This window comes from Ruditapes philippinarum, unplaced genomic scaffold (genome assembly GCF_026571515.1).
Source record: "Ruditapes philippinarum isolate M1 unplaced genomic scaffold, ASM2657151v2 ctg1027_1_1_1_1, whole genome shotgun sequence".
Taxonomy (NCBI): Eukaryota; Metazoa; Mollusca; class Bivalvia; order Venerida; family Veneridae; genus Ruditapes; species Ruditapes philippinarum.
In genome coordinates, this window is record NW_026865483.1 from 170,162 (window position 1) to 189,582 (window position 19,421).

The 19,421-nt window shown below is 32.3% G+C and overlaps 1 protein-coding gene across 1 annotated transcript in view; it reads right to left on the reverse strand.

Annotated features, from left to right (window-relative positions):
- The window catches only part of LOC132729277 (DNA-dependent protein kinase catalytic subunit-like), a 105,958-nt gene that overhangs the window by 53,903 nt on the left and 32,634 nt on the right, over positions 1-19,421 (reverse strand). Inside the window, exons 16-36 of the mRNA XM_060714999.1 lie at positions 19,146-19,357; positions 18,552-18,627; positions 17,965-18,096; positions 17,240-17,359; positions 16,731-16,887; positions 16,333-16,448; positions 15,865-16,057; positions 14,242-14,453; positions 13,465-13,572; positions 13,145-13,243; positions 12,562-12,689; positions 11,971-12,065; positions 11,508-11,610; positions 11,036-11,160; positions 10,311-10,380; positions 8,085-8,272; positions 6,114-6,270; positions 5,179-5,257; positions 4,591-4,713; positions 2,388-2,470; positions 433-607 (exon numbers count right to left, since the gene is read on the reverse strand). Of these exons, the coding sequence (XP_060570982.1) occupies positions 433-607; positions 2,388-2,470; positions 4,591-4,713; positions 5,179-5,257; positions 6,114-6,270; positions 8,085-8,272; positions 10,311-10,380; positions 11,036-11,160; positions 11,508-11,610; positions 11,971-12,065; positions 12,562-12,689; positions 13,145-13,243; positions 13,465-13,572; positions 14,242-14,453; positions 15,865-16,057; positions 16,333-16,448; positions 16,731-16,887; positions 17,240-17,359; positions 17,965-18,096; positions 18,552-18,627; positions 19,146-19,357 (2,751 nt within the window). The remainder of the gene's footprint in view (positions 1-432; positions 608-2,387; positions 2,471-4,590; positions 4,714-5,178; positions 5,258-6,113; positions 6,271-8,084; positions 8,273-10,310; positions 10,381-11,035; positions 11,161-11,507; positions 11,611-11,970; positions 12,066-12,561; positions 12,690-13,144; positions 13,244-13,464; positions 13,573-14,241; positions 14,454-15,864; positions 16,058-16,332; positions 16,449-16,730; positions 16,888-17,239; positions 17,360-17,964; positions 18,097-18,551; positions 18,628-19,145; positions 19,358-19,421) is intronic.

Sequence of the window (19,421 nt, forward strand, 5' to 3'; positions counted from 1 at the left end):
AATAATTCAGATCCTTAGACTCATGCTTTTCTTGCAAATTTGGGTTTAGAATAGAACAAAAAATACAACTTTCAATTCATTTTAGACTATATTTCTTAACTATCTAGGATTTTAGGCTTTTGGGCCTCAGTGGAGTTGCTTTAAAGTAACAAAGTTCAAAAATTCAGCCAGCACATATAAATATATTTCAATAAATTTGCTATAACATTTTTGATAAATACCTGTATAAGATGTTTTAACAGAATTATTGCTGATGTAGAACCAAAAAAATCTCAACACAGATGTTTGTGCCAAAGAATTAACTCAACCTTAAAATATTACAGAACACATGACAAATTTTGTTTATAAAAGTTTTAATAAAACATACGCTTGGCACGAAAGTTATTCTGAAGTTCATCTAAATATATGTTCTATTATTAAAGTAATTATAACCTGATACACATTATCCATCAGCTGTATGGCACACTTGTTTCCAGTTTGTTGAGGTAAGCTAGGCAGTAACATATCTACATCATGAAGGAGCAGGTAACCAGAAAATATCTGCTGCATGCTAATATGGTCCACTGAACTGTCATCCAAGGCTACAGGTAACATCCTCAACAGGTTCCTGATCAAATAAAATAATAAGCAACTAAAACTTCTGACTTGAAAACCTGCAGATATAAAATGACAACCCATATCTGGCATCAATTAGACAATGACCACCTTTAATTGCCAATTTGAGACTAACAAGTTTTACAGGAGAAAATATGAGGCTTTGGAAAAAAAAGCTGTGTGCCAAAAAAAACAAGCATCCTATGGCACTATGCCAAATGTCTATGACATGTTGCATGACTTATGACATGGGCAAACCTTAATCTGAAAATTATATATAAAGATGCACTTAATTTCAAATGTATTTCTATTGCATAATAATTACTTTAGGATTTTTTGTTGTGTAAAAATGTTTTTATCTATATAAGGCAAATACAATGAAAAAAGGTCCAAAACATTTTAAGAAATTCTTTTACTATTGTTAAACTCTTCCTTATCCAATAATTGTTTTTGTTAAATTCTAGTATAATAACTTGAATGGTATGTCATGTTTTTTTCTGCTTCTTTGAAATTCATTGTCTGTTTCTTGCTTTTTTGCATCAAAAAGTTTTATGATAATTAATGTTCAGATCATAAGTGGAATACATTAACAAGTATTTCTATTTATAGGTCCAAGGGCCCCTAGTACTGATTGATTAAGTTAATCTGCAGGCTTGATAAAGGATTACCTATATCCAATATTTGATCATATGAAGTTTTAATGTTAATCTCAGTTGTAGGAATCACAGTAGTAATCTCTAGGTGTTAGTGTGACCTTCATCGCCAAGAAAATTTTGGACTTGTGAGAGGCTATTAATGACCCCAGATTGATCATAAGGTAACGTGTAAGCAACGTTGAAAAGCATTTGACTCTATCTCAATCCATTGAGAAGTTGCAGCACTTTGAAATCAATTTTGATGGAAAAAATCAACGCAAAATAGTGATTTTTGGCAATTTTGAGATGTCCCCTCGTTGCCATGGTAACAGAAAATTTAAGCCTGAGCATGTTGTTGCAAGGGCAATGGTCCAGTCAACATTTGTGCCAAGTTTGATTAGTGTTGAAGCAGGGATAGAAAGCATATAAATACGATTTTCAATTTATTCTAAAGTATATTTCTTAACTATCTTTGCATATATTTCTGTTTAAAGTGCCCTAGCTCATTTATGTAAGAAATTCAAATGTTATGTTTTTCAGCTTTTAAACCTCAGTGGAGTCCCTTTAAGAATAGGTTACCAAAACTAAAAAAACATTACTCAGCATAATATACAATTCTGCTTGATGTATAATTGTATTGTATAGAATTGTAAAATAATTACCAAAATGAAACAATAATATATAATCAAAATCAAATTTCTAATTTTGAATACCCAGATTTTGCCCAGCATCAGCTATATTAAAATCAAAGATTAGTTTCACTTTCTACAATTTGAAGTGACAGTTAAACGACACCCAGTATTCTATCTGTTCAATATCGTATTTCCAATGATTCTACTATCCATGATGAACATGTTTAGTTTTAAGATACCATGTGAAAATGGTGAACAAATCAGTTATTGTACTTCCATGTTGCTAACTTTCAGTGTATTTCTAAATTCTATCAGCGGATACCTGCCTCGAGTCTCCCAAAAGGTATCATATATACAACTCAACAAATTAGCAGTTTGTTTTCCTTGAAAGTTTTGTTGTTTGTAAATTCTGCTTACTTTCATTTGAATACCTTCATAACAGGTAAGTCCAACCCATTGTATGACCATTTTCTTCAGAACCACAAGCGGTCACAGGAGGTAAGTGTTTTAGAATAGAGGTTCTCACCTGTTACCTGCTAGAGACTTTGTGAAGTGTTGCACCATTTGTGTTTTAAACTGTTTCGAGAAAACTTGTAGAGTCTGCATCAGCTGTAATTATAAATAATCGTCATTTAATCCACATACATGTATTACATCATTAATATATTGTTAAAATCATAGCAATGCTTTATGAACTTCATTATGTGGAGAATTCTATAGGTGTCGTTATATTTGTTTTCAAGTAATTTTTCAGACAATACAAGTAAAACAGTTGCTTCCAGATTAATGCTGATTTTCAAAAAAAAAATGAAAATGTATTAAAAAGTAAAATATTTTCAAGTGAAAAAAAAGGAATTTACACATTGCACAAAAATTTTCAATCCATGTAAATTAGCAAATAGATGTCAAAATATGCATAAAAAGCTCTTACTAAGTTGGTCACACAGTAGAAATATTGTGATAAATACGGCAGAATCAGTCATTCATATGCATGGAACATATAATTATAGTTTTACTTGAATAGAATAAATTTTTAATTTTCTCAAATCACAGTACATATTTCTTAAGGTTTTTTTTCCTTTAGACTTTAAGGCTTATCTGAAGACATGCAGCTTTGAAGCTTAGATTGGGAAGATAATAATACCTCACAACTATAGAAATGATTTGACAAAATTATTGTCATATCTGAAAGATACAAAATTATTATCCTAAAATTACTATACATACTATGAATGAAAAATCTCCAAAAGTTATTACAAAGTAAACTATGATAGTGACTACATAGCTTACAATATTTCATAGATAAGTATTCAAGTATTTTTATTTATCTAGAAAACACAAGCCTCGTCAAAGAGGCATTACTGTTTTAATTACTTTGTGTAATAAACACACTATACCATCATTTGTAACAATGTTCAATAAAGAAAATTTTATGTAATTCTAGTACTTATGCTCATTGAATTTGTATCAAACAAAATATCTGTTACAATTTTGTTCAAGAAATTATATTCAAAGTCATTCGTTCTGCACTGCTGCCTCAACAGATAATTGTGAACAAGCTAGTAATTACATCAGGAGTATAACTAATATTTGTACAGCAATATACTGTTATCATTATGACTGATAAATTGCTAAATTATTTCAAAACTGAAACAAGTGGGCCATGATGGCCCTGAAATTGCTCACCTGTATATAGGCCCCCAGGAGGGGGCCAATTTTAACCCAGGGGCTTTTATTTGAACAAACTTTGTAGACACCCATTTGAAGATGTTTCAGGGTAAATATCTAAGTGTTAGCTGTAAGAAGATTTTTTAAGTTTTTACTATACATATATAGGGAAAAACAATGACCCCCCCCCCCCCTCTGGGCGGGGCCAATTTTGTCCCCAGGGCTTTTATTTGAACAAACTTGGTAGTCACTCACTAGAAGATAGTTCATGCTTAATATCTAAACTCTAGCTCTTTGGGTTTTTAAAAGAAGATTTTTTAAGTTTTTACTATATATACATATAAGGAAAATCAGTGACCCCCGGGGTGGGGCCAATTTTAACCCCAGGGCCCTTATTTGAACAAAAATGGTAGACACCATTAGATGTTTCATGCTAAATATCTTAGCTCTAGCTCTTAGGGTTTTTTAAAAGAAGATTTTTTAAGTTTTTACTATATACATAAAGGGAAAAACAATGACCTCCTGGGACGGGGCCAATTTTGACCCCAGAGCTTTAATTTGAACAAACATGGAAGACACCCATTAGAAGATGTTTCATGTTTAATATCTAAGCTCTAGCTATAAGGGCTTTTTAAAAGAAGATTTTTTTAAGTTTTTACTATATACAAATAAGGAAAATCAATGACCCTCAGGCGAGGCCAATTTTGACCCCAGGGCATTTATTTGAACAAACTTGGAAGACACTGACTAGATGATGTTTCATGCCAAATATTTAAGCTCTAGCTCTATCGGTTTCCTAAAAGAATATATTTTAAGTTTTTTCTTTTGGTTGCCATGGCAACAAGAGTTCTGCTTGGAATTAAATTCTTTGAACAATTTTTAAAGTTGACTACCAAAGGAACATTCCTGTGAAGTTTTGTTGAAATTGAATTATGAGGAGATGTCGTTTAAAGTAAAAGTTTACGGACGACTGACGGACGCCGGACGGACTCCCGACGAAAAGCGATCACAAAAGCTCACCATGTCTGAGCTATAAAAAAAGCTAGAAAAGCTGTATGTACCTCTTGTGGAAGATTTTTCATGATTTCAACATCTCCTAAATTAAAGCCCACATTTCCTGGTTTGATAACACAGCAGAGTATCAGTTCCCATAACTCCTTCCCAAAAATTGACTTGGGCATAACCTGTGATAATAAATGATCAATATTTCTATTTCATTACAACAATCATACAGTAATAAAATAAAACAATAATAAAAATCTCACAAACTCGGTTGTAAAACTCGGTTGTTTTTAGGATAAAAAATATTAATTCAATATGTTCATTTTTTAATATAATCAACTGTCCTTGAATGAGAACTATTTCAGAGTTGTACATAATGGCTTTTTAGTTGCTAAGGTGAAAAAATCTTTTAATAATTGTTTTTTCATAAAAAATGTTAAAACCATTTTTCAAGTTTAAAAGATATTCTTTTTACTATTTACAATCAAGCCCTCCAAATATTTAAACATGCATTCTAAACAAATTTTTCTCAATGAATATTTGATGTTTTTTTGGTTGTTGTTTTTTTTATGTGAGGGGAGCTTACTGATGTAATTCAATTTGATGTAAATGATTTCTATTTCAATTTAGGTACTATTGTAACTTACATTAATAGTTTCTTTAGCAAACTTTGCCAACATGATGGTGAGGAAACTGAATGTCCTTATAATAACTGTACATTTTGCCCTGTAAAAAGCATGAAATAAAAATATTTCCCGATGATAAAGTCATGTCTTTAACAAGAGCTTCTGTAAGACAGTTTGCTCAATTATTCTCAGTGCTTGACAGAAAGGAAAGGCACTAAGTCTGTTAAAAAGGTAACTCAGAGTTATAGAGACTATGCCCGTCATGTAAGATAAACACAGAGAACTGTGTGAAATTTCAACCCATTTCTACAGTAGTTTTGAAGATACTAACATGCATGCCAAAACTTAACCAAAATGTAATGGCAGGGTGAGTACAATATCTCTCTCTATTTCTTGAATAGTGGAGATAAAATTCCTAAACATATGCATGATTTAAACACACAGATATAGTGTACTCCTCTCAAATTGTAATACAATATTCATTCACAATATTATTTAACTCGCTCTTTTGGGCAGTAAAACTTATAAAGATGATCAAAGCCAAGATATTATGAAGGCCAAAATGTTTGCAATTCACATATTAATGCCAAAAAGATGTATATTTGCATTAATCAAGAAATTTGTATTTTAAGAACTAAAAACGCATTTTTAAATAATCACCACACAATAATTCAATCCTGGCTGTAGGAACAATACAAACCAGATGTGATAAGAAATATCAATGAATAAATTATGTTGCTTATAATCTGTACACTTGCACAGACAAACTGACAAAACAAAAAATTGAGAAGTGACATAAATATCTAGATGGATCTTAGACTAAACATTAAAGAACAATAGAAATGGCAATGTAAATACAGAATACAGAAAAAATCTATTATAAGATACTATTGATAAAAATCTGAGAAACCATCATAGTTAATCAAATATCTAAAGTTCATAAAAATAGTCTGTACCTATTAAAATCATCTCGATCCTTTGGAGTAAAATATTCATCCTCTGATTTTGTTGGGAATAGCTTCACTACATCCTCTATTGTAACCATGGAAATATTCTGTAGAAAGTACTCAAGGGAGACAAATATATGACTACCATCCCCAACTCCTGATTTTTCTAAAAATATATACATAAGATAATGATGTTTTAATACAAGGAAATAAACCAAGGTATTGTTAAGCAATACAAAAAATTTCAAAACTGAACAAGCAAATTCGTTGAATTTATATCCCCCGCCGAGTACTGGTTATTATTAACACAACAACTGAAGACATAAGGCTTTATTTATATATTAATCATGGCATAAACAGTAATATTCTTTGAACTTGATAAATATTCAGGGCAATAAAATAGCCATAACTGTGTGTTAAATAGTAATATCTGGAAATGCCAATGAGTTGTATGCATACTGCATAACTAATCAAGGGCCATAAATCTGAGTTATAAGTGTCTGACCGGAACAAGGCGACTATATGCACATTTCCTCTTCGTATCTAATAAAGTTTCATTGAATTCCAGCCAGTAGTTACAGAGAAGTAGCACGGAAACTATTATTGCTCTGGTTGTATACTGCATAAGTTATCAAGGGCCATAACTTTAAGTTAAAATGTCTGACCCGAACAAGCCGACGATATGCGCATCTCCTCTTGGTATTGAAGGTTCCCATAAAGTTTCGTTGAATTCTAGCCAGTAGTTGCAGAGAACTACTCCGGAAACGATATTTACTCCATATGCATATTGCATAACTAATCAAGGGCCATAACTCTGAGTTAAAGTGTCTGACCCGAACAAGCCGACGATATGCGCATCTCCTCTTGGTATTGAAGGTTCCCATAGAGTTTCGTTGAATTCCAGCCAGTAGTTGCAGAGAAGTAGCGCGGAAACGATTTTTACTCCATATGCATACTGCATAACTAATCAAGGGCCATAACTCTGAGTTAAAGTGTCTGACCAGAACAAGCAGACGATATGCGCATCTCCTCTTGGTATTGATGATTCCCATAAAGTTTCGTTGAATTCCAGCCAGTAGTGCAGAAACGATTTTTACTCTATATGCATACTACATAACTAATCAAGGGCCATAACTCTGAGTTAAAGTGTCTGACCGGAACAAGCAGACGATATGCGCATCTCCTCTTGATATTGATGATTCCCATAAAGTTTCGTTGAATTCCTGCCAGTAGTTGCAGAGAACTACTCCGGAAACGATTTTTACTCTATATGCATACTACATAACTAATCAAGGGCCAAGGGTCGGACCGGAACAAGCCGAAGTTATGCGCATCTCTTCTTGATATTGATGATTCCCATAAAGTTTTGTTGAATTCCAGCCAGTAGTTGCAGAGAACTACTCCAGAAACGAAATTCGGATGGACGGATGTTCTCACAGGACAGTAATTATGTGGCTACTCTATTGTTCTTTTTAGCCACACAAAAGAAAATAGCCACATAAAAGCATTACGGAATGAATGACATCAAAGAGAAAGAACAGTTACCTATTGTCCCTCTAGCCACATAATTACTCTCCTGTGAGTGCGGACGGACGGAAGGACGGACGGACAACGCCAAAACTATATCCCCCGCCCGATTCCATCGGCGGGGCATAATTATGTTGAAAAAAAGATAATGTAGTTTTATTAATTCTGGAGAGATGTTGCTAACTTTTAGACAGTGCTAGTTCTTCACATGTATGTGACAATATGTAACTAAATTCACATTCAGTGTATATAAATCACCCATGACAGACTTGCAAGTTAAGACTTTGCATCGCCAGCTGTTTTATTTTAATTTAACTTTGTTAATAAATTTGAATCCATTTAACAACTTGTGAAAAGTTTTAAATTAATTACCTAGAACATAAATCAAGGATATTGAATAATTTAAGAATACATTTAAACTATAAATAAGATATAAATTATAAACCAGCTTACTGGGAAACAGTTCTCCAGGTGAGAGAAGACTTTCACCAAACACCCATGTATAACAATCTAGTGCAGCCAGCAGATTGTCAAACCAGGATAATGTTATCTGCATGGAAAACTTGTCTGACATATCAACTAATGTAGGGAACCCCTCTATTCCAACTTTATCATGACCTAGATGTCCTCCACCTTCAAATCTGTAAATGTCACATACATACATACATCAGTATAACAGACATAAAGATTGACAGCAAATGACAACATCTTTTTTTTAGGCAGTTTACAAAAACGGTAACAGGCCATTGATAAATGGATAAATGAAGCAACTTTTACTTTTATACTTTGTATCAAACATGATATATTAAACATTTCTCCAGTTAAAACATTGACATATTTTTAAATTTTAACTTAAGAATTGATGGTACACAAAAACACTTGATCAGTATGTTAAAACAAGAACCGGTTGAACCGGGTGATGCTCCCCGAGAAGGTTCTGGACACAGGAAAGTATAAAAAAAATGAACAAAGTGCAAAAACTCCTAAATTAGGCAAGGAGAAGTTATGTTTCTTTGCACTGCACTTCTATTCAATGAGATCTATCTATCTATAAAGTTTCCTGATGATATCAGAGTTATGTCCCTGGTAAAATTCAAAGTGTAAAAATAAACAAAGGGCAATAACTCCAAAATTAGACCAGGCTTTGTTTAGGTTCTTTAAGCATTGCAGTTCTATCCAATTATATCTAGCTACCTACAAAGTTTCATGTTAATATCTCTAATAGTTTTAAAGTTATGTCCCGGACAAAAGTCAAAAAGTAAAAATAAACAAAGGGCAATTACTTCAAAATAAGGCAAAGCAGAGTAATAATTCTTAAGCACTGCACTTCCATCCAATGAGACCTATCTATCTACAAAGTTTCATGTTCAGATATCTCTTATAATTTTAGAGTAATGTCCCGGACAAAGTTCAAAGTGTCAAAATAAACAAAGGGCAATAACTCTAAAAGTAGGCAAGACAGTGTTACAGTTCTTGTGCACTGCAAACCTACTTAATGAGATCTATCTACCTACAAAGTTTCATGTTGATACCTCTTATAGTTTTAGAGTTATGTCCTGGACAAAGTTCAAAGTTCAAAAATAAACAAAGGGGGGTAATTAAAAAATTAGGCAAGGCAGAGTTATGGTTCTTGTGCACTGCACACCTACTCAATAAGATCTATCTACCTACAAAGTTTCATGTTGATATCTCTTATAGTTTTACAGTTATGTCCTGGACAAAGTTCAAAGTGTAAAAATAAACAAAGGGGAATTATTCAAAAATTAGGCAAGGCAGAGTTACGGTTCTTGTGCACTGCACACCTACTCAATGACATCTTTCTACCTACAAAATTTCATGTTGCTACCACTTATAGTGTTAGAGTTATGTCCCAGACAAAGTTCAAAGTGTAAAATAAACAAAGGGGGATAATTCAAAAATAAGGCAAGGCAGAGTTACGGTTTTTGAGCACTGCACACCTACTCAATGAGATCTATCTACCTACAAAGTTTCATGTTGATACCTCTTATACATTTAGAGTTATGTCCCGGACAAAGTTCAAAGTGTAAAAATAAACAAAGGGGGATAATTCAAAACTTAGGCAAGGAAGAGTTACGGTTCTTGTTCACTGCACACCTACTCAATGAGACCTATCTACCTTCAAAGTTTCGTGTTGATACCTATTATAGTCTTAGAGTTATGTCCCGGACAAAGTTCAAAGTGTAAAATAAACAAAGGGGGATAATTCAAAAATTAGGCAAGGCAGAGTTACGGTTCTTGTGCACTGCACACCTACTCAATGAGATCTATCTACCTACAAAGTTTCATGTTGATATCTCTTATACTTTTAGAGTTATGAACCGGACAATGTTCAAAGTGTAAAATTAAACAAAGGGGAATAATTCAAAAAATAGGCAAGGTAGAGTTACGGTTCTTGTGCACTGCACACCTACTCAATTAGATCTATCTACCTACAAAGTTTCATGTTGATACCTCTTGTTGTTTCAAAGTTATGTCCCGGACAAGAAAAGGGGACGGACGGACGGATGGACGGAAAGCCGGACGGACGGACAAGGCGGCGACTATATGCTCCCCCGAAATTTTTTCGGGGAGCATAAAAATGCAATCTGTGCAGGTTATCAACTAAATGCATAAAACCAATATCATTGATATACAGATTGAAAGACTAATAGTGATAACCTTTCTATCCAGTATACAGGTCCCTTTCCTTTCAGACATGCTTGAAAAAACTTCACAGGGGTCTTGATTCCTGGAAAATACATACAAATCATAAAAAAAAAACAAGAAATAAGAAACTAAGAATGCATCTTGCTTAAAATGAGCAAGTTTATCATAAAATCCCTAACATAGTTAAAATAAAAGTTTACCACCAAATCATAAGTTAACTGCTTTGAACCATATAGAAATGATGGAATAATTTACCTCTAATTAGAGTACAGTGTCAAAATAATACTTAACATCAACATAGCATACAAATTTTATGAGTTTACTTCAAAGTATAGATCAAAATTAACATAAAAGTTTACTTTCAAGTAGTTTAAAATGAGTTTAGACAATGGTTTTTTCCAAACTGAGTAAAGTATTTATATAAAAATTTACTTTTACTTGATATGACAGTAAAGAGTTGATTTGATAGTAAAGAGTTGATATAACAGTTTATCTCAAATGATTTGACAGTTAAGAGTTGATATAAGTTTATCTCAAATTATTTGACAGTTAAGAGTTGATATAACAGTTTATCTCAAATGATTTGATAGTTAAGAGTTGATATAACAGTTTATCTCAAATGATTTGACAATTAAGAGTTGATATAACAGTTTATCTCCAATGATTTGACAGTTCAGAGTTGATATAACAGTTTATCTCAAATGATTTGACAGTTAAGAGTTGATATAACAGTTTACCTCCAAGTAAAGTACACAGTTGATAAGATAGTTTCATACATGCATGTCTACATTCAGTTTGAGGTCTACCACACTGTCGTGTCACCCAGCGTACTGCTATCTCTAATGTTACACTGCTCCAATGTCTGTACAAATATATTCATGCAGTTAAGAACTTACGACTATTGTGGAAGAATTTAAATTAGTAAAAGTTCTTCAAACTTTATATTCAAGAATTTCTCTCCACCCTAGCTTACTTCCTTATGTTTCATCACTGTTCATTGAATTATTATCACTTATGGAAAAAGGTTTTTTACGTGTATAAAAAGTTCTTCAAAAGCTGTCTCTCTCATTAAGGAACATGCACAATTAATTCAAACCCAGTACATGTATTACCACTGAAACTATGAAAAGTTTTGCGACAATCTACGATATGAATATATCACTAAATTAGTTTCAAAAGCTAAATATTTAGAAAAATATTCCTAATTACTTTGGTTCAGTTCGAGACTTGTTAGGAACTTTCAGTAGGGCAGCTTTATATCTGATTATCTTTTCTAGATGTTCCAAAGCTTTGCCACACTGCTCCTGTGTACCTGCATAATTAAAATAACCATAGAACTTTTCAAAGCTAAACTTCCAAAATGTTCGAAAATTATCGGGGAAAAAAATCAAGATAAAACAGTTACTCTTTTTACATTATGAAGTCCTTTTGTAATGTTCAAGAATGATATATTTTGGTATCAAAGTTTTAACTGTTAAAACTAGATGGGTTTGGATAAACAATACTCCTCTGTATAGTTCTATAGATCCGAACTAAATGTAATTTTGAAATGTCAGAAAAATGTCAGTGTTTATGAGTTGAAAAGTATCAAAGTAAATATCAATGGGCAGTACTTTCATTATCTGACACCTCCATATTATCTTGCCAAGTCTTCAAAATATATAAATTTTACCTAGTGATTTTTCATCATTGTGAGCTATTGCCAAACTTTCCACAAAGTGAACAAGCAGCTGGAAAGTGAATAAGTTAACAAGAGGTTCTTCTTCTCTGAAAAAAATAACAACAAGAGTTATTAATAAACACTGGCAGTCACTTTGAAAATTGTCACAATTTTATCATTAATGCATTGATTTCAAACTGATGTAGCAACATATTCCAATGATTGTTTTAGCTTACATGTTTCAATGATGTATCAATGAATTCAATGACAAGATTAATTAGAAAGAGAAATTAAAGAAGCAAAAAAGGAAATGTACATAATATAACAAATATCCACATTTTGGAATATAACTGTAGAAAATTATTGAGAAAATCATCTGCTAAAAAACTCATTCTGTTAACTTAATGAGTGAAACACTGACTGTAACTCTCTTCACCTTACCCCTCCCTTCACCTTACCCTAAGAGGGCATAAAAGCAATTCTAGAATAAATTTCAACACAATTTTCATACAACAAAATTAGTATCACTCAGGCTTAACTGTGCGATGTTAGACTATCAATTAAATAAAATTTAGTTTAAGAGATAATACCAATAAATAATACCTGAGTATTGTATAAATGTTGTTGAATGCGAGAGCTGCACCAAGTCTCTTGAATGGACTTGGATGGAGGGCGTAACTGAATAGCCTCTTTAAAACAGACTTTGCATTGGCAGGGTTTGTCTCTGATGCCTATAAAAGAAGTGATCAAATATAAATGCACAGATTCAAATATTGTCTTAATTAAACAATTGATATTGGTTCAAAAGCATGTGAACTATAAGTTTAAGCAATTGGCTAAACAACGTTCACATCAAAATTCCTTTGTGCAAAATGAAACCTGAATTTTACTTAATGTTGTTTTTTTTTACTAGGCTTTAAATTATTTAAAAAATTACTCTACCTTTTTTGGCACAGCATAAAATTTTCTAACATTAACAATAATATGTTGTCATTTCATAGCTAAAGGTAACAGTAGCACATAGTTATCGTCATACTGTTTCAATCAGAAATTATATAAAGTAAAAACTCAATAATCAAAACAATTAATTGTCGATTATTTCTTTCTCTCTCTATTTTATAGAACATAAAGGCTGATATTTTGTCAGTACAACAAGAAATATAGGCATATATTGTATTGTACAAACCTTTTTGCTGGTCTGTTTGATTGACCATTTTAAGAATTCATGTAAGCAGCGAGCACAGAAATCTCTGAGAGCAGTGTCATTCTGTTGTATCATGCCATCCTGTAACACCATTATAACATTACTGTAAAACTTATATAATACATTAAAGGAACAATATAACAAAATACACAATGAAATTTATACTAAAGGTTCTTTATATTGGAGAGAAAAATAAAGAAATTTAGATTGAATAAGTCTCCCTTAAAAAGCCACCAATTTACTATTCTTAAAAATTTACTAACTGTCACAACAAACATATGATTGATCTAATGATAACTTACATATATAGCATCAAGCAAACACATTGTTTCATCACTTTCAGATTTTTTACTTCCAGTAAACCAGTGAATTATCTGCATTGTCAGTGGCTCAAACAACTCTCTAGCTACCTAAAAATTATAGCAAAAATATAACATTAATATATATATATTTAACACATTTAACTATAACCTTCTTTAAAGATACCCTAAATGAATAAAAAATGTAAAAAAAATATATCACTTATTGAAAAAAATCAACATGGTACATGTATTCCTCTTAATATCAAATTTCTTTACATTACATTCAGTCAGTAATAAGACGTTTTATTTTATTATAGTATCATAACGTTTCTTTTATGCGCCAAATGTGGCGTATTAATAGACGTCTGTTTTGTACGTTTACGCCATTTCCTTTATGTATCAACTGACAAAGCTAATAAAGCAAAACATGTATTGATATTTAAATTTGTGTTGGTTTTTGATCTATTCGTCCTATCTATTATATTTACATAAAATTTCACAATAATACACAATTATACATAAATACATTAATGTAGATACACATAAGGGATGGGCCAAAAGTTATAACAACAGTATCGAGGGCTCTCCTCTATTTCACTTATACAGAAAAATAGACATAAATCATAAAAATTTGATTTCTAAAATTGCAGAAACATTTCAGTTTCTTGATATGAATAGAAATATCCACATAATGTTGTTGATTTGACATAAACTAGATACATATGTAGTATAATAAAATAACAGTTACTGAACTCTTTAAAACAATATAAAACTTACGAGTTCCACATCACAAGCCAGTTTTAACATGGCAGGGAAAATGTTTTTAAACAGTGGTGCCATTGATGCCCGCTCAATACGAGCACCTGGTTGCTGGGCTCCTCTTCCTATACTGTAGATTACTAGAGAATGGAGCAACTCACATGCTGCAACCTTAGTCTGTCTATCACTAGATGTCGTAGCTAACTCAGTTACATGAGGCAGAAACTGGTCTGCAATATAACGAAATATATAATCTTATTCTACGTATATAATTATATATAATCATCAGTCAAAGGATGACAAAACTACATCATATACCATTGGTTATACTTCATTAGGTTCTGCTGCTTCTTTTTTAACAAATAAACCAGATTTCAGTACTGACAAAATATTGGTCAATGTCTGATGACATGTGATAACTTAGAATTAATATCTATATCATACAAGAGCTGTCCACAAGACAATTTGCTTGACTGTTCTGGATACATATATTTGAATATAAGTGGACTAAGAAAAGGTTGTAAAAACATTAAGTCAATAAAGAGACATAATTATCCCAAAATTTATGACAGAGTTATATACTCTTGATGGAAGTGATGGTCACAAATTGTATCACATGTTACAAACCACTCAATAACAGAGTTATGTACTCTTGTCTGGAATTAGGGGTTATGGTCATTAACAAGTTATTTAAGTTTAAAAGATATATAATTAATTAAAAACATGTGGTTGTACAATAAAGCAAACTTAACCAACTACAGCTAATTCTCGGGTGTGTAGGATAGTTCTTTGTATTGTTTAGATATAATAACTGAGCTAACTAGAACTGTGTCCAAAGGACACGGATGCCCCAACTGTGCAGATGTGCTCGTAAACAAGAGCATGCATATCTGTATGTAAGATTTTTATGTGGAACTTTTTATTAAAATCTGCCATCCGGTTTAAGAGGAGTTGCGTTCACAAAATTTCTATATGGTATATAGTGAAAAAATCAACAAAGGGCCATAATTCTGTTAAATTTGGTCGCAGCAAAAATTCCTTCCTAAACTTTCATCTGCACATTAAGGTTGTTCATCCCTGGAAGTTTAAGCAAAATCTGCCATCAGGTTTAAGAGGAGTTGCGTTCACAAAATTTCTATATGGTATATAGTGAAAAAATCAAGAAAGGGCCATAATTCTGTTAAATTTGGTCGCAGCAAAAATTTCTTCCTTTACTACCATCTACACATTAAGGTTGTTCATCCCTGGAAGTTTAAGCAAAATGTGCCATCCGGTTTAAGAGGAGTTGTGTTCACAAGATTTCGGGACGTACGTACGTACGAACGTTCCAACATTTTGGGTTTAGGGGCTATTTTCTTTATTATTTTCTTTGTTTTCTTAAGGGCTACTAGCCCATAAACCCTTTGATCACAGAATGAACCTATTGTTCTCTTTTGTTCTCTTTACAGTAATATAGCCCCTTAACCCAAAATGTTTGCTCAGACAGACGTACGGACGGACGAACAAGTGTAACGCTATATGCTCCCCACTTTGTTGGGGCATAAAAATGAAAATAAGGTCATGAATAAAATTATTGACCTCTGGAATAGCCTAATTAACCTAAATTACATTACTAACTGGACTTAAGTAAGCTTATATTACCTAAATAAATGGTGGGTTTCATATCAACAAAGGGCATATCAAATTTGAGATGTTGTTGAGTGTCCCATGTTATAGCTGTCTTGGCTATATCATCATCTACATGTGCTAACATAGCAGTATTCACACTACCTCCAAGTGAGCCGAGATATTTCATTATCCTCTCCTTCATCACTGCCAACTGTGACTGATAATTCTAGATAGTATACAACAATGATTAGCTTAGTGTTATCATATACAGTCTTGTGTCCAACTTTTAACAACTTTGATGCGAACACTATATACAGGTGAGAACCTAAATTTTGCTTATTTAATATAAAATGTGTGCAATAAAAAAAAAATATATTAAATCATAAAATTTTCTTTATCTGTTGCATTTAACGTCATAAGGGTACACACATGTAATTGAAAGGAAAAGATTTTTTATCCCTTTACCATTATTTTGACACTCAATTTGTGTAAAGGATTTACCTGTATGGAAGATTCCTTCTTGCCACGGACCAGTCTCACACTTAACTTTTTACGACCTTTCCCAGATTTACTCTTGTTTGTGCTTACATTTGAGTCAACATTTACATCATCAGCTCCTTCAAATACATAATTCCTCTCTAATAATAAACATATCATGATTTTTACCTTTTCTTAATAAGAAACTAATGAAAGTAAATTATTTATAATCAAAATATACATCTGTACATTACATACAATTACAGCACATTAAAGAAAATCAAACAGCTATTTTACAAAACAACTTCTCAATCAAAGAAAAAAAATATGATTAAGCAAATGCATTCAATCTTCAAATAACTATATGCTATATTTTGTTTTTCAAAGAAGGGCATGACTTTATGAAGGCAATTGAGTTTTACCTTGATCAGAAGTTTTCAGAAAGCTGTCTAGATAAGGAAGTATCTCTGTATAGTGTGAGGACATCACATGTTCTGGTAGAGTTCTTGACCATTGTTCTAATGCATCCATAGCAATCATTGCCAAGGGCAAATAACTTAAACCAAGGTTCAAGGTCACCTAAATATAAATACACAAAAACAATGAGGCAGGATTTAAACAGACTGAAGGATAAAATTTGCCACATAAGTTTTTAGTTATCATTATAGATTCAATTTTTCTTCTTTCATATACATTAAGAATGTAGTAAAGATATTTCTAGCATCTCCATCCATAATCATTGACATGAAATAAATGAGTCTTTTTGTACAAGTGAGCTTCACAGAGCTGCTTCCTTGAAACATCACTCTGTAGACACATTAGTATGATACTTTATCTTGTCACACTAGACTATAGCAAGACTGACCAGTTTTCTAACTATCCCTTTAATGTGGCGTGCCATGCTGTCTGAATCATATATAACAGTATGTACCTGTATAGCAGGGACAACATCCCTCATCTGATCTATGATAACTTCTTTAGGTAATGCCAGGATAAAGGTAAGACAAGCTGCCAGTAACTCATCCCTGTACTGCTTCATTCTTACTAGAACCTATGATATAATACTAAAATATTACATATATGCGTGATAATGTCGGAGGGAAAGCTTTATAAATGCTCATTAAAATCGTATAGTACACTATTTACATAGATATACAAAAGCTTTATAAATGCTTATTAAAATCGTATAGTACAGTATTTACATAGATATACATTAAAGTTTTCTTTGCGCTCAATCTTTTATCTCAAGTTTTATATTTTCCATGAAGGAAATCTAATAGTCTTATAGTTTACATTCCTTCAAAGCATTAGTGCTGTAATGCAAAATGAGGTCTTAAACAGTCCCTTAATCTGCAAAACATGTTTATAATTAAATTATGCAACCAATCTATTTAAACATAAATTGCAGATACAGTTTGAACCTTCAACCAGCTAGAACCAATAAACCTGTGCCATCAGTACACGTTAGGTAAATCAGCACATCCAATGCAGTTTGATCAAGTTCTATACTGTTGCTAGCTCATTTTCTATATTTTACAATTGAAATCCCTTTAATTTTAAACAGTGTAATGTTCCAAATTCAATGCTTGGCAAATTCTTTACAAAATAACAGCAGGTTAAGTGTTAAAAACGCATCATTCATGAACACAATACAACCTCTTTTGAGAATTTCTTGATAAGAAGATAGCATGTGTATTTTTGTGACTGTCCCACTGATCCTGTTGTCTCTATATCCATAGAATCTGTTTCACGTTTCACCTCTGATGGATCTGTATTTTCTGCCATATCCTGACATAGGAATGTTTTACTTAAGTATATTCCTATTAAGTTTATGATTATCCACCTGCAACAGATTTTACTAAGTGACCAAATGCTGTCAAACTGTACATAAAACACTTAAACATTTTTCCAAACCGCTTTGCTTAGCAACTCATGACAAAAGATTGTTGAATAAAGAAAATTTAATAGTTTTTCGTCAAAGTTGTATTATCTATCCCATTAAAAACTATGTACACATACTATTTTACACCTTGCACGTCTGCACACCAAAGAGCCCAGTTATAACATAGACATACCTAAGATTATCAAAGTTATTCCAAGCATTACTTCAGGGATCAATAAAATAGAGGTTGTAATAGTGATGTAATGGGCATCAATAAAAGATATATCTATTTATAACACATATCTGTCAGACATATCTAACAAAATATTCTGTATTAAATGTATATGAAGGATGAGAATACCTGAAAGAAGTTGAGTTTGTTGGCAATCTTCATACACACAGACAGCAGCTTATAGAAACCGCTCGCCAGTGGATTACTGAAAACAGAGGACAAACAGTTTAATCAATTTTGATGAAAATATGACATTATTCGAAAAACAAAAATTATTACAAGTAAGTGTACAGTATATCATGAATGTTATTTAAGCTTCTTATAAAGTTTACCATAAATATACTTCCTTCATGAATAGTTTTTTTCCCCATTGCTAAAACCATGGCAAACAGTAGGAAATATTTTATTCTCATCTTTCCCAAAGTTCATATATGGCACTCTCAAAAGACTTAAGATTAAAAAGATAAAGATATTTGATCCTAAAGATCAGCTTATTTGTCAAAACGTATCATTTTTTGAAGTACAGGTTTTGATTGGCAAGGTTATATAGTAATTTTGGAGCAAAATCTCATATAGTCCAATGTGCATTTTTCAGATGCAAGTGAAAACTGAGTAGCATCTTTGGTACCATCCAGCTAGCTTATGGAAGAATCCATACTTTGAAGTTATTAATCAAACAAGTTACAGTAGTAAATATGGATTTACTGAAACAAGAACACTTACTCTGTGGACATGAGTATGAGCTTATGAGTGAAAGGGAACACCCACAGTTCAAACCTCTCATAGTGTTTATGAGGTAACAGATCTTTACAGAAGTCTACTAGATTGATAAACACTTGGAAATCTTTAGGTTTTCTTGCCTGGACACCCTGGAGGGGGTCAGCACTTGCTACACCTGAGTCATCATCAGCACTTGTGGTAGGAGAGTCCCCTGACTGTAAACAATGCTTAATATAGAGTAACTGTTGTAAGTAACATTTGCTGTCACTGTAACACATG